At 44.4% G+C, this 25,671-nt stretch overlaps 1 protein-coding gene across 1 annotated transcript in view; it reads right to left on the bottom strand.

Annotated features, from left to right (window-relative positions):
• Nucleotides 1-25,671, bottom strand: part of LOC119169708 (low-density lipoprotein receptor-related protein 4-like) — a 97,107-nt gene that overhangs the window by 42,131 nt on the left and 29,305 nt on the right. The window contains exons 4-10 of the mRNA XM_075886916.1: nucleotides 20,256-20,375; nucleotides 18,186-18,308; nucleotides 17,007-17,243; nucleotides 15,932-16,063; nucleotides 11,794-11,919; nucleotides 4,792-4,917; nucleotides 3,884-4,280 (exon numbers count right to left, since the gene is read on the bottom strand). Of these exons, the coding sequence (XP_075743031.1) occupies nucleotides 3,884-4,280; nucleotides 4,792-4,917; nucleotides 11,794-11,919; nucleotides 15,932-16,063; nucleotides 17,007-17,243; nucleotides 18,186-18,308; nucleotides 20,256-20,375 (1,261 nt within the window). The remainder of the gene's footprint in view (nucleotides 1-3,883; nucleotides 4,281-4,791; nucleotides 4,918-11,793; nucleotides 11,920-15,931; nucleotides 16,064-17,006; nucleotides 17,244-18,185; nucleotides 18,309-20,255; nucleotides 20,376-25,671) is intronic.

Raw genomic sequence — 25,671 nt, 5'->3', positions numbered from 1 at the left:
TCTAGTGCGATGCTCGATCGTTGCGCGGCCTGTTCGTCTTGATTATGTGCTAGCTCACCGAACACGTACGGCCGGCTGATTAGCTAATTCGCTGGACGGTATACTTGGCTCGTCGGTACAAAACGTGCTATGAGCAAGGTAATTAAGCCAAGTTACAAGAAGACCTGCGTAATTAAGCCACATCTTAATAGGATGTGTAAATGAAACAAGGTATGTAAGTTAATAAGGTGTGTAATGTAAAGTAAAACCGTGCTAATGAAGATAATGTGAATTAGGTGACAATAATTATCAACACAATACGTAAAGTCCTGCTAGTTACACCATACTGTCCAATATGTCCCAATGATAATTGAGCTAATTAGGAGTGCATTGCTTTGTAATAATAGAGACCTCGCTAAATGCACCAAAAGTATTACTGTTTTAAATAAAACCTTAGCAATCAAGAAAAACTGATAACATTACAGTTTTAAGCTCTATTTATTATGAGCCTAATATGATGATGATATGTGAGGTTTAACGTCCCAAAAGCACCATATGATTATGAGAGACGCCGTAGTGGAGGACTCCGGAAACTTGGACAACCTGGGGTTCTTTAACGTGCACCCAAATCTGAGCACACGGTCCTACAACATTCCCGCCTCCATCGGAAATGCAGCCGCCGCAGCCGGGATTCAATCCCGCGACCTGCGGGTCAGCAGCCGAGTACCTTAGCCACTCGACCACTGCGGCCGGGCTATAAGCAATACTAAGGCCTAGCTGATGTGGTCATCACTTCCAGTCAGACGGAGCAGACGACTGTCTTTTTAGGTGGAAGAAGCTACGTGAATACAAGGTGCTCTATGGCTCAAGTCTTGTACAAGTAGTGCAACCTGAACAAATCATTTTATATGCAAAGCAGCAGCTGCTTAGCATCCGACGCATTAAATGCTTAAGAGACACACCAGCACCACGAGAGTTTCAAGTTGAACGAGGGTCTTGACAGGATAAAAAAGTTTGTACCCGTGTTCACGCGTCGATCTGTTTGATTGACAGACGTCCGCGGCAAAGATCGGGTCCGCCCTCCACGTTTGCTCTTGCCGAGGAGCAGTATTCACTCTGCAACGCCAGCGAGCGGCACAATTAATCTATCAGATTTATCGCGCAGAATATGCACACCCGCATGAAGAAGTAAAGTTATATCATAACGTGGCTACGATGTCTCGCATTCCACTTCACTGCGCTCACGACGTACTACTCAGAGCCGCGTTGCCGCCTAGAGTTAGTGTATGTGCTACCTTTAGGTAGCAGAGTTGCGCCACTGTTTTGCGGGCGCCACTCGCTCTGCCTACAGGAGTTCAGCGCCTCTATTCGCCTAGCGCCATCACGTGGTCATATGTGGTTCATTAGCAGTGCGGAGAAGCCAACGCTACGCAGATTCCGGGCAGATCAAGCGGGGTTGACAACGGCTGTTGTCATTCTCGCCACGCTTCGTCGGTAATGTAGACATCCTGCCTGTTGGTCACGAGAAATGTGGCAGAAAGTTCATTCTGTGTTGAATTGTACTACGTAGAGCCCATGCGAATAAAGGCCGGTGCAGAAGGTGTTGCTATAGAAAGATTAGTGTTCAGTCGGAAGGAATAAACGCTTGGCCATTGTCGCCGGCAGGATTTTCTCTTGGGAGTGCGAACCATTGTTGAATGGTGACTTAAGAGCGAGAGCACTAGTATATCTTGTGTGAGGGCAAGTGCTGTTGTGGTTTGATGGGGGCAAGGGCCCCTTTTCCACTTCTCTGCTGACGTTCATGCGCTTAGATTTTTTTTAAATCTGTCCACGGCACTGCAAAACTTGCTCTATTTGTATTAACCACAGACGCAGTTGTGAATGCGCTGTACATCCAGAGTTGGGCAGCGTGTGTCAGCTGCATACGTCCAAATAAGTCTGGTGGTTAAAACGTTAAAAATAAAGAGAGAATTTAAACTAGAACTATTTGAATCGGCAATGTGTTGCTGCTAGTGCGTGAATTGATTGCAGCTTTGAAACCTTAAGCGAAAAGAATGTTGGACACGACAGTGTTGTTGAACGATGATTCACATCAATTGTCGTGAGCCGCGATTGTCACACGATCGTAATACGACATGGGCGCTCAACGCGGGCGTCGCACGGCCACTCTCGATCGCTATTCAGCTCGACTCAGTTGAAGACTACAAAGCTTTAGCCGGTTAACTCACACAGTTAACGAATGAGCCCAACGCGATGAAAATATTCCATCCCTGGCTCGATAGCGATCAAGAGTGAAAAATAATTTTTTATATGTAAACGAGAAAGACAGTGCGAAAGAAGCCGAAGCTAATGTGTGGCCTACTATAAATATACATATGTACCACTGATTAAATGATCTGACACCCCACGTTTTTTTTTCATTATTACTTACCAACAACGAAAACGTAAAATCAAGGCGTTCAGGCGTGACCAGAGCAACTGAGTTTGTCTCGTACCTCCATAAAAATAAAAATTTAAAGAACCCCAGGTGGTCGAAATTTCCGGAGCCCTCCACTACGGCATCTCTCATAATCATATGGTGGTTTTGGGACGTTAAACCTCACATATCAATCAATCAATCCATAAAAATACAAAGAAAAGGAAGCAAAAAAAAAGCAACGCTATAAGCACGGGCACCGCTTCTACGTGGGTGGTGAGTGGTTTTCCCGCAAGACATTTGAACCCAAGATGGCGTACTTTGGCGCAACTCTGCTACCTAAAGGTAGCATATACAATAACTCTATTGCCGCCATGATGCGAGCGCCCCTGGTGCCAACCTGTCCTTATATTTATCCGCAATATTTGATAGAATCGAAACAAGCTGCACGAGAGTGCTGCGCGTTTTAATCTAGAAATTTCTATGCTGCAGATGGAAAAAAGGAACTTCCCTGAAGAAGACAAACGCCCACGAATGCGCGCGATGGAGGTGCGGTGTTGAGCTAACAAAAAGATGTCGCGAGAATCGAGCTGGTGTTGCTGCTGTGTTGAAATGTTGAATGAGTGGCAGCGCTGACAAGTTTGCACGCGGTGTTTCTATGATAACTGCCTGCCGGAAATGCCCCACATGCGCTTTTGATACCACCCTTCTTCTTGTAGCCATTTCATCAACGCTGCTATGACGCGTTCCGCACTCTTTTTATGCCGTAACCGCCGAAGTGCAAGGTCGGAGCAAACTCCTGTGCCAGAGAAGCTCGGGCTATCTGCATAGCACCTCGAAACCATAAATATAACGTCCCTATTGCCAGTTGGTTTTCATGAAGATTTTGCCAGCAAAGAAACAAACCCTTAAGGTCCTTAACTTCAGAATAAAATAACTCGCGCTTTTAATTGCCTACACAGTCAGCGGCGTTTGTTTCAGTGCGCACAGATTTTGCGCTAACCACTATTTTCTTTGGCATTCTCGGCCACTATCTTTCAAAATATTAAGTGGTCCAAATGGCTGCCAAAGCGCTTTTGCGTTTCGTCTTGCTGATCGAAGCGCCTTTCACTTGCGTGTGTACTGAGGACAAACAACGATATGAAATATTTACGATGCACTTACACCAACGCAACAAGTTCAGTGAACGCTAGGCTTGCATACCAAATTCTACATTATTCTTCTAGCAGTGCAACACAGTGTAATTTTTCCCGCGGACGAAATGAGCGAATTGCAAACAAATCTCGCAACTGTGTATATTGCAATATTAAATGCAGCACGTCGTTTGAAGGTTAACGTAAACTTTGTCATAGTCACTGGCAGTGACCAGTCACTGTGAAATGACAAGACTAACAATTATTACTCGGGATGGACTGATTGGAGTTGTAAAAGAGGATAGGACGGCAATATGGCGGCGATTATGAGTTCAGAAAACACTATTCCACTCACGAGTACTGCGGGTAGACAACGATGGCTCGTGGCTTGTCCAGATCTTTCCAGACGAGAGCCCTCCTCTGGTGGCCATCCACGCCCACAGACTCGACGCGACCCATACCCGAGTCAGTCCAGTAGACGCGCTCCATGAGCCAGTCCACGGCCAGTCCATCCGGGTTTCCCAGTCCACGTGAGACGACAGTTCGCACGCTGTCGGCGGTGCAGTTACTCAGGCTGCACGCCTTGATGACGTCCACCGTAATGTCGGACCAGAAGAGTGTGTCCAGTGTTAGGTGGTAGTCCAGTGCCACGGCGTTCTGCAGCTTGGCGGCCACGGAGGTGTACTCAGACTTGTCCATCGTTATGCGACGGATGTCGGCCCCGTTGGCGAACACCACGTACGCCTCGGAACCTGCGTAAGCCGTACCGATACATGTGTGAAGTACTCAGTACTGACACTCGTGAATAAGCTGATGCGCCCAATTTCAAAAAATAAGATGAGGCGCTAAGTTTGTTCGGTCAAAAACAATATTGTAAAACAAAACAAATTTGTTTAGAATAGTGTGGTAATATGTTAGTTATGCACTAAATAAAGATAAATTATTATACCAATTTTTAGCAGATGTATGTATGTATGTATGTATGTATGTATGTATGTATGTATGTATGTATGTATGTATGTATGTATGTATGTATGTATGTATGTATGTATGTATGTATACGGCCATTTGGGCGTGCGTGCGTACGTGTGTATCTGCATGTCAACTCGGCTTAATGCTTTTTTCGTTTCCTGTAGTGACATACTAGCTGTGTTGAACATAGCTAGTATGCATAGCTAGTAGCTTGATACACCTCGTTCATTTTGATCAACACCCGATAAGTTCAAACACACGCAGTTAGCAGTCGCTTAGCAACAGACTTACCTTGAGCCTTGCAGTGGCGCTTATCGTCCCGTAGTCTGTAGCCCTCCTTGCAAAGGCACTGAAAGCTTGGCACAGTGTTGACACACGCCTGGCTGCATGTACCTTCGTACGTGCACTCGTCGACATCTGCGGTTGTTCAGAGAAAAAAAGAAAACGCTTAAAATGTTGAATAAAACCTATGCTGCTCCACAACAGTTCCAAAAGTATTAGGCACGCTGAATGAAGAGCCGTGCCTCAGCTGAGCCGCCAAGGTTGCTCTTCTGTTATTCATTTTTACAACGAGGCTGTCTCAAGTGGTATTAACACCTGCAACTAGCATCAGTCACGCGACCGTTTCCAAATGTTGCACAAAAGCGACCGATGTTCGTACTTGCGTATGACCTATATACGCATCACCACAAAGAATTCCCGTCCCCTCGTATGTAGCTCGCATTGCCAATATCACTTAAGCACAGCTGACGTCGTGTCCCTGCGCACATGATTGGCTGAGAGCTTACAAAATGCAGTGGCGTGACTGGAAAATTCAGCCGTCACTGGCTTGGAAAGTGGCCATTTGCGACCAGTCGCTCTGCAACTAAGTCGTGTGACCGTTGCTAGTCGCCGGGGTAAACTAGCCTTTAGTTTTACTATGTACCTTCGCCTTCATCATCGTTGTTAAAGTTGCAGGATTAGATGCCAATTTAGTCATGTAAGCAGGGGGAGGGGAGTGAATAAAAGAAAAAAAAACGATAATACGCTAGTTATGATAATGATGCAAAAATGACAATATGGAGGGTCCACGTGATCTTGCTAGTCGATTGCATACCCTCATGTGCTTTCAGCTTTGTTACCCGAGGGATTTCACGGGCTAAAACTGGCTGGATTATTAAGATGAACGCTTTAATTCCTCATCAAGCGCAAAAATAGGTGACTGTTAAAATAGGCAATCGCAGGGAACTGTGGGATACGACGGCTTCAGGTTCGATGCACCACGCGGATAAGCAGTGGCACGCGCGCATTTTTATACCGCACCGTTGATTGATTGATTGATTTGTGGGGTTTAACGTCCCAAAACCACCATATGATTATGAGAGACGCCGTAGTGGAGGGCTCCGGAAATTTTGACCACTTGGGGTTCTTTAACGTGTACCCAAATATGAGCCCACGGGCCTACAACATTTCCGCCTCCATCAGAAATGCATCCGCCGCAGCCGGGATTCGAACCCGCGACCTGCGGGTCAGCAGCCGAGTACCTTAGCCACTAGACCACCGCGGCGGGGCACCTCTCCGTTGAAAAAAAAATTATAAAGCACCGAAATTGCACGAAAAGGTGCTTTTTTTCAACTGCTCCGTTGGAAAAAGCACCTTTCCGTGCAATGTCAGTGCTTTATAAATAATTTTTTTTTTCTGCTAACCGTGACTGCGGTGATGGGCAGCTACAATAGCCATGAACGGTAAGGTAACTTTTTTATTGCGCCAAAATGATCTGCAATGCTTTTATGCTGCTCGGTGTTACTGTCAGTTTGGCTAGCAGATCAGTTGATACAGAAGACAGTTTTCATTGTATGATACGTTACTGCAGATTAGAAATCACCATATTGGAGATCTGAGAGGAATGTAGCAGTGTGCTAAGAATTACATTCGGGACCCTGCTTCGGCTGACATCGTCAGTCGTTCGGCATGAAGCGCAGCATTTATTCAGTGCGTTGAGATATATTTTTTTTCTAGCTTTCAGCGCGCTATAGAATGCATTTCTTAGTCGAAGCCAGATAGTTATTTGAACGCTGATCTTGGTCAAGCTGCGCGGCACTGCGGCAAATAAACATAGTCAGACATAAACGGCGCCAAAAAAATGGCAACCCTGTGCTTCTTTAACGCACTTCTTCCTTTGTGTGCCATCCCGGTGCACAGTTTGACCAAGATAAATGAAAACAGACAAGTCCAGCGCTTCGTGTACACTTACTGTAGAGTAAAGCTTTTGCGTTTTTTGTCATATATATGTGTTAAATGGCCGACGCTCATCTCATAAGGCAGGGAGATTTCACCCGTGCGTTTTCATAAAATATCTGTTAGCCGTGCCTGCGCGACAATTATTTCTCGATATAAAATTCGCAGCATACTTATGCGTAAGCTTTTTATTAGTGCGGAATACACACGCACTTGTGATAAAATTGTCTTCGCAAACTCTGGCTCCAACGTTCGGTACCCTAAGGCTACCTGTCGCTGTAGCTCTCTTCACAGGCGTGGCCCATCTCAATTTTCTTTTTTCGTTCCATAGGAGTGGATACATGCGTTTGCCTTTCAGGCTCGAGTTGAAGAAGCCGACGGCTGAACAACCGACCATGGTTTAGCAGGACGGAGATAAACGGCGACCGCACGCGCGAATGCCGAATAATCTGAGGCTTACGATGGAGCGGTTCACCGTCGTCTGCTCTCCTCGAACTGGACGCCGGCAGCAGACGGTGCATCCCACAATTCCTCGCTCTTTTACTGGTCACCTATTGGCTGTCGGTGTCCCGCGGTTTCAGCGGCAACACGATTGATGTTAAGAATTCTATGACGTCAACTTATGACATCACCATGGCTGAGTTAAAACGCCCTAAACAAAAGAAAAAGAAAGCAGGGAACCCGTAAAACCCAAGGTACGTGTTCAAAACCAACGAAAAAAATTTGTACAAAAAGGTAGGACACCCAAATCAATTTGGAATAAAAGCAATTTGTGACGCCCTTACGGCGTCATTTCATTGTCACCGAGAATCGATAAAGTACCGTCACACAAAGGCGTCATCACATGGCCTATTCATTTGGCTGGTCAAAAGGTGACCGATCACAGAGGCAGTGAAGATTCAGGTTAGGGGCAGAAACTTTTCGAAGGGGGGCGGGCGGGAAACTGAGACGATGGCGAAGAAGAAGACGATGGTCGTCTTGGAGCCGTGTTATACTGGTGTCACGTGGAGGGACATTGCATCGATAGCATATCGACTCAACTGTTTGATTGCTATATAGGGTTTAACGGCCGAAACCACCATACTGATTATGAGAGACGTCGAGGTGGAGGGCTCCGGAAATTTGATTGGTGAAAAAAAAAGTTGGTGAAAAAAAAAAGATGAATTTGTGATAGCGTAAGTTACACAAGTTTAACGTATGAACGTCTCGTACGTGCTGTCATATGCTTATTATTACATTTAAAGAACAGATAGCATTTTTCCCTCGTTATCAGTAGTTCCAACTATGCGAAAATGCTTTCTTTAGAACGAAATACATAATGTGTGTATGTGTGTGAGGTTAGTTGCCGTAACATTCACTAGTGTTCACCTAAGTCATGCTGTCATGATAATGAATGTTGCGGCATCGTTCGCTCGGTGCACGGAGCACGAGAATATTGCGACGTAACCAAGAGAGGCAATTCGTTGATCCGATTAGTAGATGTCTGTCAGCGTTCTCGGTTTTGTCTTTTTCTGCAGTCACCTGACGTTTACTATGTCCTCTCACAAAAATTAGCCTACCATGCCGCGCATCTCATGTGAGAACCCCTGTCTATGTCGGCCTTCTCAAAAGCCTTTTTTTATGGCTTTTGTGCTAATCATCTGCTCATACGTATGGGTGCTTGATACGGCGTATCCCCGAGCTATATCTTTTTTACTTTTACAACAAAACAAACCAAACGACTGGAGACTATCGCCCGAGTGAGATTAGTTAGTCCCATTCGCTTATTAGTGCGTAGTTGTATGTAACGAAGTCTAGCTGGAAGTTAATGGGCTGTATGACGCCGGACATGCCGACTGGCCAACGTCGTAATTTAGCCTTGGAGCTTACCCTTCATTACCTTCATTGCAAAATCGTTAGACGACTCATGAAACACTAAAGGTGATCACTTCATCATATGACGTCGTCATGATGTTAGAAATCAGCGGAGTTTGTAACGTCCTTAAAACATCATGTGTGTTGTCATGTGTGTTGTCATTTGCGGAAAGATTTTGGAGAGAGGGGGCTCAATGCCGTCACGTGAAAGTGATAAAAGGATGTATTTCGCCTCCGAGTAGGCTCAGGCAAGGGTATAGGGAACTGCACTACTTGTTCTTTCCAACTATAAAAACACTCTAATTATCGTGAATGTCATTAGAGGAAAGACAAAAAACCCAACATTGTGCACTTCAATAAAATGATCTGCTCTGCGGAAGGAGAAAAAAAATGATAGCAGCGCGGAGGATGATGAAGAAGATGATGTTTTCAAATGATATAAGCGAACAGTAGCATAATTGAAATCTGGAAGCAACTCCTGCGCCGCGTAATACTTGGAGCGAAGTTCGTGATTTTTTTTGAATGAAAATAGCGCGGGCACAACTTTTTTCCGGGGGAAACCTCAATCAATGATCGCTTGTCATCCACAGATGGCTCAAAATGGGCTGTCAGTGAACCGTACCCCATGGGAAGCCCAGGGCAGTCATTTCTCTGCTGCGTGCTCAAGCGGTGACAAAATGATCCCATTAACCACCATATCCTTGCGCACAGCTCCTTAGAAATATCGATTTGCTTCCTCACATTGCTTTTTTATGTTCAAGATGAGCGGCACATCTTCCACTTAGTTCTACAGGCCTTTCAGCAGGCCTTTCAGCGGGTACCATCGCTGCCTGCTATATTTGCTGCAGATATATCAATATACAGCAGTTTCATAGCCTTCAAGTGTTGATTCCATGAAGGAAGGAAAACTAAGGAAAGGCCCTGACGTCACGTTTGTGAAGCCTCCACATCGCAAACAGCCGCATCGCATCCCAGCGAAGGAGTAGCTAAACATTACGTGATTTACGTCGCGGCATTTGTACGCACACACGTGCATTGTGGGAGTCGGGAATTTTTCGCAGCCCCTTTTTTCTTTCCTATGCTCAGGTGGCTCAAGTATGCTAGGCTCCCTCTGTGTGTCTTTTATATGAAAGCAGCGCAATGCCCAGCTATAGCGTATGCCGGGCGTACTTCGCGTTTACCGCGGAAAGTACCAGGTGTGCCTTTTCCTGTGTACGTATTCCTTTGCTTCATTGCTGATCACTGACGCATGGTGTTTGCACACGAAGCTCTCTGACTTTGGCTCTGTTAATTCCAGTTGCTGACTGTGTCAACTCAAAACACACGTGAACTTTTGTTCTTGGCGCACGCAACATGTACCGATGTATCATATCGTGTTTTTAGCGGAACTAGAACAGACTTTTGTTCTTGCCCGATTAAGAGGTGCCTCTATTGTGTGAAGATCGCGGCCTGCAAGTTAGTTGCGTGCGCACTAGGGTTACTAACTTCACGTTCATGATCCGCTATAAAGGAGGATGGTGTCCTGTTTTCGGCGTAAAGTTACCTCAAATACTGGGTTGGCGTTGCGCCACCTACTTGCTAAACAAGTTCTTCAAATCGCGCAGTGTTACGCGCACTGCGTGTATACTTGCAGAGGAAAACTAGTGAGCTAGTAGACTGAAAAATTGGGCGAAGAGAAAATAAAAGAAAAGCCTAACACAGCACAGCATTCTTTTCAACAGTTTATGCTTATCGCCTCGATTACATGACACAAAAAATGCGCAAGTCACTGCCAGGTTAGCTTGAATACGTTGGTGTTGAGGCTGAATGTTTTTGATTACGGCAAGTATTGGTGCTTTCTCGACTGTTGCACAAGAACACTTCTCAGAAGGATTTTGGGCCTGCATGCCACGTGCGAATAGCCTGCTAAAAACGTGCTCTTAAAATCTAAACGAATGAATGGTTTAAAGGCCCATGCATTACGAAGCAATCAGACGTTAGTTATTCCTCATCGGCAGCAAAATCGTCCACCAAGTGAGCAGCTCCACATGTTGTTATTTATATGGGGGGTTGAACGTCCCAAAACCACCATATGATTATGAGAGACGCCGTAGCGGAGGGCTCCGGATATCTCGACCACATAGGGTTCTTCAACGTGCACCCAAATCTGAGCACACGGGCCTACAACATTTCCGCATCTATCAGAAATGCAGCCACCGCAGCTGCGATTCGAACCTGCGACCTGCGGGTCAGGAACCGTGTACCTTATCCCCTAGACCACCGCGGCGGGACAGCGACACATGTTCACGGGTTGCCTTGAGAGACAGTCTTGAGCACATCGCTAATTCGCCAAAACAAGAACAATGGCATCGCGGGCACTTTGTGCTTGCAGTAGGCATATACAATAGTTTTAAACTACCAGTGTAGCTCACATGGGCGTTCATTTCCTCGCGGAATAGCTGAGGTGTAAACTGAGAAAGCAAGGGAACTACCGGTTTTGAAGGCGATAAGAACGGGGCTGGATTACGCTTGCACGTTATACTCTTGCAGCGATTCTCACGCATCCTCTAGCATTTTATGGAGATGTATTTACACTCATGCAAGCACTACGTGAAGGCTAGCTTTTTAATAAAACTTATAAATATTTCAGCAAACTGAAGAAAAAGGAGCACGAACGAAGTGCCTTTGAAGGTGGTTGTTATACCTAAAAACATTTCCCTATAAAAGCGTGAATCCTTAATCGCAACCCGGCGAGCACACCACTGTACACTAAGAATGCCTGTCAGAAACCCTAAACTCTTCCTCATTTCCAGTAGGAAACTGGAAGCTGACATACAGATAACGTATCAGGCGAAAAAAAGCGATAAAAAGCTAGCACCAAACTATAGCGACCTTAGTATACATACGCCAAGCAGAATACACGCTCGCGCGTGCGTTTTGTCGTCAAAATTTTTCCTGGTTGTATAATAAATGAAATCAGTTTAAGAGGAGATGTGAGTTTCTGAGTTCAAAACTGTGGCGGCCATAACTAAAGAACGCTACGCAAGCCAGAAATAACAAAAAGAAAACTCCTCAACTTCGTAAGGCAGGGAAGTGGAGAAGACGCCATATGCGCTCACACCCACTCGCGTTTTGGCAAAAAAAAAAAACGCAGTTTCAGAAAAGGAAACAAAATAAAAGGCGCACGAGGAACGCCAGAAAACAGAGGGATGGGAAAGACGAGAAATAAATCTCGCTGCTCACCGAGACAGGAGCGTCCGTCTGGCGCCAGCTGGTATCCCTCCTTGCAGGAACAGCGCTGACCCGTGGCCGTGGCCATGCACTGGTGCTGGCAGGGAAAGCCATCCTCCCGGCATGGAGTGCTCGTCTCTATGTGTGGGAAACGAAGCAGAAAGTCTAGCGCGGGTTCTTAGCCGAACAGGCACTACGTACCGCAAAGCATACACACACAGAAGCATGCATTAACATTTTCACTTCACTCGCCAGTATAGTTCGTACGCTCGCCTATCGATAACCAAGTTATCTTGAGAGTGATTACGGTCAACAAAATTCATTGACCACTTCACTCGCTAGTGTAGTTACGACCATACGCGTTCCCATCGATAGCCAAGTTATTGTGAGTGCAAAGACGGTGCCATCAACGAAATTCGGTAATTACTTTACTCGCCAGTGTAAGTATCATCGAGCAGTTTCTGGTTGTTAACCAAGTTACCTTGATTGTGTTACGATACAAACCACAAAATTTATGAATTACTTCCCTCACTAGCGTAAGCATCAACGTATGCCTTCGCATCGATAACTAACTTATCTCGAGTGCTACTACGGTCATGACAACAAAATTCATTGAGGTAGAATGTATGGTTTGATAATGAGGTTGATAATGTTTTTCTTGTTTATCGTTACTTAAAGCGCAGGAAATAGTTTTATCGTAAATAAAAAAATGAGACGAAAGGACACTTGGAAAGATAACAGAACTGCTAGCTTCAAACTGATTTTCCGGCTAAGTTGGCACCTGCGTTGTACTCTTGAACATTTCTTGGCCTTTAATTTTCTGCTCAGTATGATTTGCGAACAATTCATGGCAAATTAGTCACAAGATAAACCTCTTTATTCTGAATGTTTGAACACTGTCCATCAGTCTGTATACCGTTTGGCCCTAACAGGACATAAAATTTATTTAGAGTGGATTAGTGTCTCTAGGTACGGCGATGCTGGATGGAACAACACTTCTTGCCCCTCAGCGCGGCCGTCCACAAGTCTTCACTAATGCTTTGAAAATATATAATTAGTAAACGTGTAATTATTCTTTTTTTTACTTTTACCTTCTTGATCACTAATGGGTTTCACTAAACTTAAGCTTTATCGCGTCATATGCTCCCCTGGGTTTATAGCAAAAAATAGTGTTTGCATGAGTAATAAAATTCATTGGCGTGCGACAACTTTTTTAAGATTGCTTTTTTGTGAAATCTACAGATGCACATACCCCTCAATTAGTAGTTGTTGACGATAAATCAGATGTTCGAAAATTGATCGAGTAAACTGTCTTTAACAGACACAATCACACGAAGAATAGTATTCGTGTAAAATGATTTTTAATGTTAACACGCTGAAAAATTGGCATGCAGTACACAATAGATAGAAGCACCTGAATTGGATTGGTACCGTCGTACGTGCAATCTTTAGTTATGGTAATGACAGTCCGTTAACTTAGTTGTGTCAATGAAGTGTTATGTTGCATGCTTCCTATATCTATGACAGCTGTATTTGTCGATTGACAATCTCTACGGTACATCAGAACAAATGCATGTTTTATTACTGTGATTATAGTGTGGCTTCTAAGCTTCGGTACGACCGCATACATGATGCGTATTGTAATTATCACTTAATGTACATGTCAGCGTCAAAATAAACCCATTTCTAATCACAGTGGCGATGTAAATAAAATGAAGGGCGAGAAACAGTATACGTTACACCTAGGCGGTGCTAACTAACTATAACCCAATTTAAAAATAAATGGGAAGCTCTTTACAAAGAGCAATATATTCTGGAAACCGAATAGCATTACGCACCGCAAATGTAGCCACTTCTTTTCCCTAATGCTGACGTAACGTCTGTGAAGATTCTTAAAACCATTAAGGTGCTCCCACAATACGCTGAGATTGTAAGAGTAGGAGAAGTGGTATGCAGGGCATAATACACTTTGCCAAAAACGCAATGGTACTGTCACCACTACACAGCTTGCATTAAATTATTTGTTTTCTCAAAACGTTTGTCGCTTCCTTTTAACAAAATATTATCATACAGATAAGGATGGGGGTTAATAAACAGTCCAAATAGGAAATATTTATACACCTCACAGTATGCTGCACGGAGGTACAGAGCTCGCGTCAATCGGCAGCGAATACAGAGCTCGTCTCGAAGGTCGAGAGCACATTGCCAGTGGTGGTGGACACTTAATTTAGGCGGAGAGGGAATACTACAGATCCACGTACCTAGATTTATGCGCACGTTAAAGACCCCTCCCCCCCCCCATAAAAGTAATTTTGAGAGCCCTTCAATACGATGTGCCTCAAATTCTTATCATGGTTTTGGCCACCAAAAGGGACAGATATTATCTGCGTCACTTTACTCGTTTAAACGTTGATTACATGTATCTTCAATTCTAACAGTGTAAGCTTCTATCTAATTTCAACTCTAGTTTACTAGATAAACACGAAGTGTAATTATTTTCTCAGAGAGAGAAAACAAGAAATAACAGTTAAGTTTACTCAACCGGTTTTCACAAAGAAACACACAAGAACATATCAGATGGTGTCTTCACAAGGCCCCTAACGTTCTCATAAAGCATAAGAACGATGATTTTTTCTCACCTTAGTAATATTTTATTACCGATAATCTGTCACAAGCTAACCTTAGCAAATGGAAAACATGTGCATGACAAATAGATACAAAACATTAATGCGTAAGCCAGCGAAATTGTGCGGTGTTTATCTTTGCGTTGAGCTGGGCAGAAATATATGTCAAGTTGAGTGCCTGAAAGCGTACTAAATGCACCGTATCCAAGCTCCCGTCAGAACGTTTTGATCTAATACTGCAAGCCAGTATTTTCGATGGAGGGACTCGCTCTCTGGATTTCGTGCCGACTGGTTGTGCCCCCGCGATCTCCGAAGACAGCGCAGCTCTGGCCGGCTGGCTCGCCCTACGCCATGTCATCCCGCCGACAAGAGCTCTCACTGAGTGGTGCCCCACCCTCGGACTCCTGCGACCGTGTTCATCTTTCCTATCTTCTCTTTACTTCCGTCGTTTTCTGTCGTTCACTGTCCCTGTGGCTCGATCTGTCCTCCCTTTATCTATATACCTTTTAATCTTATCCTTTTAATCTCTCCTTAGCTCCATCCCTCGTGAGCTACTGTTGAAGTGGCGCTCTGTGATGCAGACAGTTACGGGGCTCACTTTTCTCTTATTTTCTCTTTAAGAATCACATAATTTCTGCGGAGACACAACTAACTATTCCTGCTCAATACATAACAGATTTCTCCACACACCGCTTCACTTCATACACACCACCACTTTTCCGCCAGACATCTAATAGACAAATGCATAGTATTGTTTCTTATTGGGAACTGTGCATAGCAAAAAAAAAGAAAAAAAAAAGACACAAATAAGTGTCCGATAGAGTGTGTAGAAGATGTAAAGAAGACACCTGAACGCTCAACTTCCGTGAATGAGGCCGAAATAAACTTCGATGATAACGCTCGCATGCTTCTAGATGTGCTTGAAGCCGATTTCCTTGCTTATCATGTACTTTTCTCGGTCATTTTATTTTTATTCTTGCATCCTATAAAACGGCGGATCCGAGATTTCCCATAAAGGTTCACGTTCTATTCTTACAAAAATGGTGCAATGAAGCTGCGTAATCGACTGTTTCCCGTTCGGAAAAATTTACGCGAAAGGCAAAAGAAGTAAAATACCTGCGTGCAGTAGCTCAAAAATTTACGGTTCAGTAAGTCTGTAAAACAGGCAGAATAGAATACAGCAGAGTTCCAATAAATTCGTCAATAAGCAGCCGAGCACCAAAACCACTGTACCCCCAGGTGGCCTTCTGTATAAATTTACATCAGTTAATCCTAGTATCCCTCTAATTACGCAAGTGTAAGTCATAAAGTTTCTTTCGCTGTACAGTTCAATGCAGAAAAAGTAGTGCCTACAGGCGCGATGCATGCTACCACGGTGTGAACAATCTCTTAAGAAGTGTCATTCAAAACACAGCTTGCCTGGATTGTTGCATTCGCGAAATAACCTTAAAGCGAGGTGACGTTTCAGCGTTGTCTCTTTTTACTAGAAAGGAAGAAGATAAAACTGCCACGTGGCAGCAGCTCACTGCAGGTCGTGTTCTGAGCTTCGTCCGAGCGGTCCGGGCAGTCTGGCGTCCCGTTGCAGACGAGTCGCTCCACGATACACGTCCCGTCTAGGCAGCGGAAGTGACCGGGGTCGCAGGCAACCTCTCGGCCGACTTCACCCGAGAAAAGGGGCCACGAGCACTGACATCAATGACCAATCATAGCACCGTTCGTCTTTCATACGTCGTACAATGACAATGTCGAATGCAAAGCGAAAACGATGTGAAAGTGAACGTGTATACGTAAGAGTGGTTTGGTTATCCATGGGACGTCCACTCGCACTATCATGTCCGACTACGGTCTTGAATGCGCTTTTATGAGATGAAAAAATGTGGAAAACTTTTCACCCTGAGAATTCGAAATGGAATCCTTTGCAACTTGGTGCTATAGAAAAGCGTGGACGAGATTTTCGCCGGTCATGTTATTTCTAAGATGGTAAATTATCTCAGCAGCACTGGTAATAACCTATAAAATGTGACCTGATACATGCTATATATTACTTACTTATGACATTTGTACTGAGTATAAGTCATGTGTGTCTATGTGATCTACGTCTACGTTTTTCTAACCGACGCAAGCAAATCGCTTATCTTCTATTTTGTGTTGTTTTGCTTGATAGGTTTAATATCATACCTACGTTGACTTTATAGCACAATTCTGATTACGTGGGCTATACCGATTTGCATTGTTTCGTTTATTCTATCCCGCTTTTAATTGCTTATTTATGTGTCACTGCTCGTGACCTGTTCTGCAGGTAGCGGGTGCTAGCCAAGCTGCTTTAGGGCAGGTTTCACTCCCCATATCCTTCACGCACTACCCATGAGAATTAAGATTCCATTCAATAGTCGTACTTTTGTCCACCTTGCGGCCTGCCACTGGACAGACTTGCCACAATGTTCTATAGAAAAAGTTTCTACAGTTTAGATGATTGACTTGCTACAATCTTCTATAGATTGTGGCAAATGAGTGTTTTAGATTGTAGGCCCGGAAGCTTTGACAAGGTCGAGAAGTTTGTGAGCAATATTCGAGCAATATGCGGAAACGAAGGCGGCTCACCGCATCCGTCCTCGTCACTGTTGTCGGAGCAGTCGAAGTCACCGTCGCAACGCCACTCGAGTTGGATGCACTTTCCGGACAGGCACTGGAACTCGTGCGCGGCGCACTGCCGAGGCGGACAGTCGCGCTCGTCCGAGTGGTCATCACAGTCGGCGTCACCGTCGCACTTCCAGTCCACGTTGATGCAGAAGCCGTCCTCGCACCGGAACTCGCCTTCTTGGCAAGCACTCTTGCCCTCTGCCGGGAGGATGCATCTTAAGCCAATCCGTTCACCCTTTGGCAAAGAGCACTGTCCTAACTGATTGAATTGCTTCAACACAAACTCATTGTTTCGATGTGCTAACTATTGCGCGTATTTGCGCTGTCTGCGTTTGCTCTCGTTGCATGTATATGCTAGATAACTCAGGATTTGAACATGTATTTGTATATGATTAGCATTGCAACCCTCTTGGAACGCCTAAATCTGGAATCAACATTTAGAATGGTTATGTTTCATGATAAATTTGTCCGTACGCAGTGTATGGAGCACCGCTGTTTGCTTTGTTACGTACAGTGACAAAGTGATGCAAGATTATTGGGTGTTTTTTACTCATTGGTTATTTTTGTCTTTAGAGCCTACGTAAACGAGGTACAAATACAAGCTTACGCAATGCCTACGAGCAGTGGAGCATGCAAAGGGCTACAACTATAAGCAAATGCGTTTCTCGATTTGGTGTCGCGTCTAAATTGTTTGTAAATGTGGTGCAACGAATGGAAATGACAAGGTTAGAAGCAACAAAGACGAGCTCACGGAGTGTGTCGTCGTTCTTGCATTGTTTGCTGCTGGTGTGCCACTTTCGCAGAGAATATCCTTACCAAGCACATCGCTTTACGTTGGTAATAGCTCAGGTTGTTTATTCCGTTTTGCAGTTGCCATTCCGAAAAATTATGGGAGTAATAGTGGGTATTGTAAAGTATACGGAACTGCAAGAGGATTGACAATCCCACCAGTAACTTCGAATTGATTGATCATAGCCTTACTCTTGTTGGTATTTATGTATATCATTTTTTTGTTGTTGTACCGCAACCTGAACTAGTCACAAATGTAACCTTCACTGTTCTGTATCCAGTCTTCCCTTCGCGACCGGTAGGATGCCGGCAGTACTGAATAAATAAAATAAAAATTTATAAGCGTCTTACCACAGCCTTCTTCGTCGGACCAGTCGCCGCAGTCATTGTCCCCATTGCATCGATAGTTCATGCCCACACAACGACCACTGCGGCACTGGAAGTCTTCCTCCAGGCACATGTTAGATGTGAAAGCTGCAAAAGAAACAAAAGTGTCGAAAGCAGTGCCTCGGTAATATTTGGGAGATAGAGTTTGCGGTAATTTAAACTGCCACCTAATGGGTGCTACCAACAGTGGTGGGTAAAAAAGAATTAGTGGTGTTTAACATCCCAATACCACGAGATGATTATGAGTGACGCCGCAGTGGAGGGCATCGGGAGTTTTGATCTCCTTGGATTCTTTATCATGCAGCTATATAAAAGTACGTGGCCCCCGAACATTTTCGCCTCCATCGAATATGCCGTCACCGCAACCGGTATTCGATCGCGCGATTTGCGAAATAAAGAGTTAAAAAGTGTATGAAAGTGAAATGGGGAAGGTGGAGTTTTAAACAGAATTCACAAGGAGGATATTTCAAAGAAGAGGTGGTCATAATAAATACTACAGTTCTAATTTCGTTCGTTTCCTATTTCTAAATTGTAGAGCCGTTATTTTATGTCGAGTTTGGCGTTGTGAGCCAGCGGTTATTTTTACTTATGGTGACCGAAGCCAATAAGACACTTTCACCCCTAGTAACTGCCAAACAGTGAATACTTTGGTCGCGAATGTCTCATACTTGATATATTTTCTACATGAACATATTTAAATAAAAGCTTTCTTGCATGAGAACCATTCGCTCATAACAACATGAAAGCTTGCTTTTTTTTCGGTTTGATCAGGAAGCTAAGTTTATTGATGATAGTCGCAAGGGTCAGTGCATGGCTGACCAGCCTGGCAGCAAGCTTTATTCAAGCGTGGACACACTCATTGACCGCGAACGCAACTTTACGCTCTTCTTTGACACTTGTGAAGAGATTATAAACACCAGAAACAAAAACAACAAACAATCCTTTCGTGTAGGTTGTGGCTTTCATAGAAGTGGCCACGATGAGGAAAGGGGGGGGGGGGGGGGGGCTCTCTTTTTTTCTTTTTCACTGTTTCATTCGCAGGCCGCTTTGTTTTTATAGTTTTCCGTGGCAGATGCACTTTTTCCCGCGCACTTGATTTGTTGTGGACCAGTGAAATCTGGTGGAGGGTTTGTCCTGATTCTGCAACAAGACCCACGAGCCACTGTGAACATTCCTTGGGAAATAATCTTGGCCCTATTAAAAGAGGTGAGTTGTTAAGAAGGGTGCTGACACAAAACATTTTGGTCCATTTTTGCATCAAACGAAAGGCCAAACTTGCAAGGTCCCAGCAAATGTACTGCTGAACGTGAGTGCACTGTAAATATCAATTAGATTATGTTCTAAATGCTAGTTTCAGTTCCTACTGAAACCTGGCACCAGAACCTGGTATGACCTTCTCGTCACATGCTACCGCAAAATATGGTGATGTTTGCACGGTCATTCCGCACCGTGGCTCCAATGGGGACGCACAACAAGCCGTTTTGAATATTTTCCAGGCGCACAAGCGGCGATTTTTAAAGGTTTGGTGTCTGCCTCTTAATAAACTAAGCAGACTATTGCTTGAAATTACCAAAATCAGTACTGCAGCCAGACGTCAAGCTAGTTTGGATGCCGGTAGGTGCATCATGAGAAAATTGACTTTAACGTAAAAATAAAACACTTTATTTGCACTTGCTGAGCTTAAAAAATTGCTCAGAGCCGTATGTGCATACAGCAGACTGATATGGAAGTGCGAAATGACTTTTGAAAAAATGAAATGTTGTCAGCACCCCTTCAAGAAAGCAAGTGTTAATGGGAAGATATGTGCCACCATTCGAATGTAGCTTTGTGTTCTCCTGTCCCGCCCCACCCTTTATTTTTCTCGTAACTTTTAGCAGGACCGAAAGGAGAGAGAAGGCGCTCGAACGAAGCGTGAAACAAATCCCTCTAACTCCTTTGATGATGGGAGGCGATAAACATTGATATTTTGTCAATTAGATAATTGCCTTGAAATATATTGCAGAGCCACTTTAACTATTGGTATGAGGTACTCACCAGTGCAGCCACCTTCGTCTGAGCCGTCGACGCAGTCGATGTCCTTGTCACACCGCCAGGCCAGCGATATGCAGCCGCCCGTCATGCAGCGAAATTCAGCTTCCCCACACAGCCGGACCGCTGCGTAAAGAAAGTAACGTTCGGGGTCTATTTTAGAGACAGGAAGCTTCAGTAAGGGATGTTCGCGCAGTCTATTTTGACGGGAAGACGCGCGTGATACTAAAACGAAATATCATTCAACCCGCATCTGCAGCATTTGCCAGCTCAAGCGCATGGTCACGTAGAATAAAATCCGCAGGCAGTATAGATTAGGGAAGCAGAATTGCCCTCCATTACATTCCTAATTGAATAAAGAGCAGTAAAGAGCAGGTGGCAGCACGTGCGAATTACAAACGAGCACTTCCTCAAGCCCAATTGATTATAGTCAATTGCTTTCCAGACCTCTACTGAGGCAGATGTAAACTCGGCAATCCGCGGGCGGACCTCGAACAAATTATCTGTGCTTGTCACCACATCATGTAGGGGCCAAACATGCCATATCAGAACTTGCAGTATGGTAGACCTTGCGGCTTAGCTGAACCATCCAGGAACAGCTGCAAGTCCTCAGGCGAGAAGAATATGCCGCCAGGGCCCAAGGACTTTTAGCTGCCATCTAAGGGAGGGGATGCAGCTCTTCCTACACTTGCCATATCAATTAACGTTACGTCACTCTCTCTAGAAAGGGAGTAATTTAGCGAGCATGTGTACGTTGACAATTGATGTGAGCAAGCATTTGCAAGCATCCCATTTTTTGGGTAATTACAAAGAGAGCAATAGATACGAACAATGTAGGGATGTTAACCAGTGGGAACCCATTCAGCTGGGAAAGAAAGTGGGGGCGCAAAATGGAACGAGAAGGTCTTAGTTGGGTTCGCACTTGTCTAGCACGGCCGAAAACATGACAGTGGAATATGGCGCCACTTGCAGCTGTTACCTCGCGTTTCTTACTGGCTGCCGTTCATGCTTGAATAATAGCAAGAACCCCTAGGATGCTGTGTCAGTATGTTTGGTGTCATAACGGCGTCGGTCTTTGCCCACTTCAGCAAAAAAAAAAAAAAGTGGTGGGTGAAGCGGCTGTCTGGAACACTAAACAAGTGTGAGTCATAGTGAAATTAGAATAGGTAGAAACTTTTTATAATGATAAGGCTGCTCAAAAAGAGTTTTCAACAACAGTCCATTCGCATCATAAATACTTGACAATTGGCTCACACAGCGCTCTTCACTAATTGTACCACTGCTTTTATTTCGACTACATTTAAATTATATAAATATATATCTATTAATGTAAAAAGTGAAAATTATGAAAGCGTTGTATTCATGAACCATAAGACCATGTCTTTTGAATTGCTTTTGTAGAGCATGGACCATCGAAACTCCTAAAAGCATCTATGAACAGTTTCCACTTCCAGTGAATACACCATAGCTTTTGAACTCGCAGTCAGGAATGATCGTCCCTGTAAATGTATGTATTCTGGTATCATTGAATGCAGCATCTCCACAGAAGTGCCTCCAAATTTTCATTATGTTTTTGTTTTTATCAGGAATACAATGCCACTCATGATTCTTTTTTTTTGTATGGTGTTTCCCCATTTTACCGATGGTGTCCTTATGTTGAGTGCTGCTCTTTGCCAGTGATAAAAAATGGCTAACAATACTAAATAGTACCTTGTAAGTAGCGGTCAATATCGCTGCTTGAAGCAGGGAGTTATGTTCACGAAAAGCTTTCCAAAAAATGCATTAGGCCATTGCTTTTAGCGATTGTAAACACTGTGAACGTACCTACCTACTTTCGTCAATATTCCGTCCATAGGCTTGGTCGAAAATATAAAGGCTTTGGAGACTGTCTGGCGTTCTCAGTCAATGCGGCTTTTCAAACCAGCTCGACATTACTGGCAGTGTTCGAAAGGGTGGCGGTAATGGAAATGACCCACAGTTTGCGCGAGGTTTTTGCCGTGAGTTTGAACACTCAAACGAAGTTCAGCGCCTGATTATTGCACAACGTGGGTGAAGCAGTGTACAGTTATCATTCAGACAATACTCGATACATGTGCGAATAAAAACAAGGGAATTACTTGAAGCTATAGTATTGGACTAGCGCCTAAAAGAAAAACCAGTGAAGCACAATTGGAGTTTATATCGCCCTGCCATCAGCATCCCCGTTCTACCCTCTATAGCACTCAGATTGACTACCAATGTCCTTGGGAGGTACCAAACAAACAAACACACACACACACACACACACACACACGCACACACACATACACATACACACAGACACACACAAGCACACACACACACAGACAGAGAGAGAGAGAGACAAACACACACACGCACACACACACGCACACACACGCACGCAGACACACACACACACACACAGAGAGAGAGAGAGAGAAACAGATACACACACACGCACAAACACACACAAACACACACAAACACACACGTAGACAAGCAAGCACACGCACAGAACTTATGTCCTATGATTTAGCCCATGCAGACTGCTTTATACCAGTTCATAACCAACAAGATCAAGCGCTAATTAGAAGTATTGTGCCGCAGAAATTGAAAAGAAAAATAATAACAATTTTTCTAACACAATTGTTATACGCATAAAGCGACTGGCGCAAAGTTTCATGAACACTGTTCGCGAGCATGCGCTGAACCGAACGCCCTGCGCAGACAACCCACGTGAACTATGCTCGGCATCTCTACGGAATTCGCTCAGCAATATTGGACGCAACGGCGTTTCTCTGACCGATTCCTAACAATAGTGCGCCGCTAACTGCGCAGACATCTCGCAAACGCTGCAGATAATGCAACATGAGTTCCGACCGTGACATGACCATTGCTATGGTACTTCATTAATTACCCGAAAGAAAAAAAAAACACTGGTGAATTCGTATACGTTTCCGTGAACTTGATGGGAGAAACTCTGAGGTCGTTAAAGCGAATGACAGCGTCGTCTTTCAGGGCTTCTTTTATCTGCTGAGAAAAATCAGCCTCTGATTAACACCGCCGAAAAGGACAGTCACCGTATACGGGGCCGAAAAAGAGCGGCACAAAGAATACCGGTTACTCCGGACGGTCTTTCGAGGCGAAAACGGTAGCAGCGTAAGAATACAGGGGACAATTAACGAAGCAACGCCCGAGCTTGCGTTCGTTGCCTTCGCTGTAATTAAATGATGAGCTTTTCGGTGCTGCTTCCATTGGAGCATTTTCTTTTCCCGAGTCACGCGCAGTGAAAGAGGGCTGCGATGTTGGCGCAAATTAGAAACATAATGACAGAAAATTCCGCAAAGAAGGCACTCACTCCTGGCGGGGCTCTTATCTTGGTGACAACCCTCATTCTGGGATTTTTTTTAATTCATTCCGCTTTGTGCCTCTTCCGGTGAGCGACTGTGAAGACTCGCGCAGCGAGCTTTAGGAATCTCCGCGTACACGTTCGCACGCACGCACGCACACACACACATGTCGACACCGTCGCCAACATCGACAACAACAACAACGCTGGCGCAGACTCGACGCATTCAAAACAGCTCTGTGTGATTTCTCGCTCTTAGCAGCTCCATGCGCCTTCTTCCATTTCCCGGTTCCCTGAAAAGTCGAAGGAAAACCTTCTGATGTTATTTCGTATTCTTGCTTACGTTTTTTTTTCATTCTTTATCGCTTTCCTTTGCCCCGTCGCACTTTTAAGGGTTTGTTATTTGACATAGCTTCCTTTCGCGTAAACTTTCTTTAGATTATTTTTCTCATCTCTGTCGTCTTTCATCCGCGCTTCGTTCCTACCATCTGATTTTGATTTGTTTACGAGATACACTCAGTTTTCCATTTTTAGTCCCACTTTTTTTCCCCTTTCAAATTCTCACTGCTGTGTTGAATCTGCCTCTCTCCTTCTTACCTTCAGACACTGATTAGTTTTGCCTCTTCTGCTTTTTCGTTCAAAGAAGTCCATGCTTGTCACTTACTATAGCGCACTTCTGCAGTGGTCGAAAACTTCTTCAGAGCCAGACAACTTCATGTCTTGCGCTTCGAACGGCGCTGACTTACTGCGTTGTGTGAAAGGCTCCCCACGAACTCAGTCACTCTGAGCATTCGCGAATGCCACACAACTTTCTTTGTACTTCTTGGAGTCACACTTGAGGGTAGCAAGCGGTTCCCTAATGACCGGTTTTTCCCAACATTTCTCGACAATCATTGAGTTGCTTGCCACACAAACTCTCGTTGACATGTTTTGTATTGTTTTGTTTCTTTTCATTGTAAACAGCCCAACAAAATCTGAAGCATGAGGAATACTCTACAAGACGGTGGCAAAACAAAGTAAATGCAGACGCAAGAATAGTCAAAGCTAGTCAAAGAATAGTCAAAGAATAGTCAAAAATAACAGATGGTTTTTATAGAAAGATGAAATCTTGTCTTAATACCTCTACTATTCCTATATGTTGCTTTATGTTGAAACACGAGCAACTTTGTTTTTCTTTCTTTTTTACTTCCGAAATTTACAAGAAAATGCTGGGACTAAACAAAAAATCTCACAAGGTGAGCATATTTGGATAAGGCCCGCGTGTGATTTGCGAATATAATAATATGTAAGGTTTTGCGTCTCAAAACAATGATACGATTATGAGGGACGCTGAAGTGGATGGCTTCGGTAATTTTGATGATCTGGTGTTTTCTAACATGCACTGACATCGCACAGAACACAAATATTTAGCATTTCACTTTTATAAATGTGACCGCCACGGCGGGGATAGAATTCGCTACCTTCGGGTAAGCAGCCGAGCCACTCCGCCACTGATTTGCTACCCTGAATCAACCGGACGCTCGCCTGGTTAACTTTCCTGCCTTTCCTACCTTTACCTACACTTCCTCTGGTAAGAGAAATACGAAGCGAAAGACAGGGAAAAGTCAAGACTGTTTTTGCCTCAAGTGATTGATTGTAGAAACGTATTCGTTTGCCCTGGCCGGTGTTCGGGACCTTTACGAGACTTACTGTGAACTGTTGTAGTGTCACAAAGAAGACTAAGTAATGATCTCAATATGATTGTGGTTGTTTAAAACGTGATTATATCGTAATATGCGTGAATCGACAGAACATTCTCTTGCTGGGCCAATCAGGAAGTGTGACATCACGTGGGTACCGACCAACGGGGTGGTAGAAACCTTTATTGCCACTGTAGAGCACAGGGAACGAGCCCCCTCAGGACAGCGAGGAGGCACTGTTACGAAGCAAAGAAACATCTGTGAAGCGTGATCCTCTTGAAAGCGCACGAGATGATCCAGTACTGATCGAAAGCAGAAGCGCTGGTCATGACGGTCTCCCAGTATGACACTGCCACAGCCGGAGGTTAGGATAATGTGGAGAGAATCTCCCGAT

Source organism: Rhipicephalus microplus, chromosome 2 (assembly GCF_043290135.1).
Source record: "Rhipicephalus microplus isolate Deutch F79 chromosome 2, USDA_Rmic, whole genome shotgun sequence".
Classification (NCBI taxonomy): Eukaryota; Metazoa; Arthropoda; class Arachnida; order Ixodida; family Ixodidae; genus Rhipicephalus; species Rhipicephalus microplus.
This window is presented reverse-complemented; position numbering and strand designations above follow the sequence as displayed.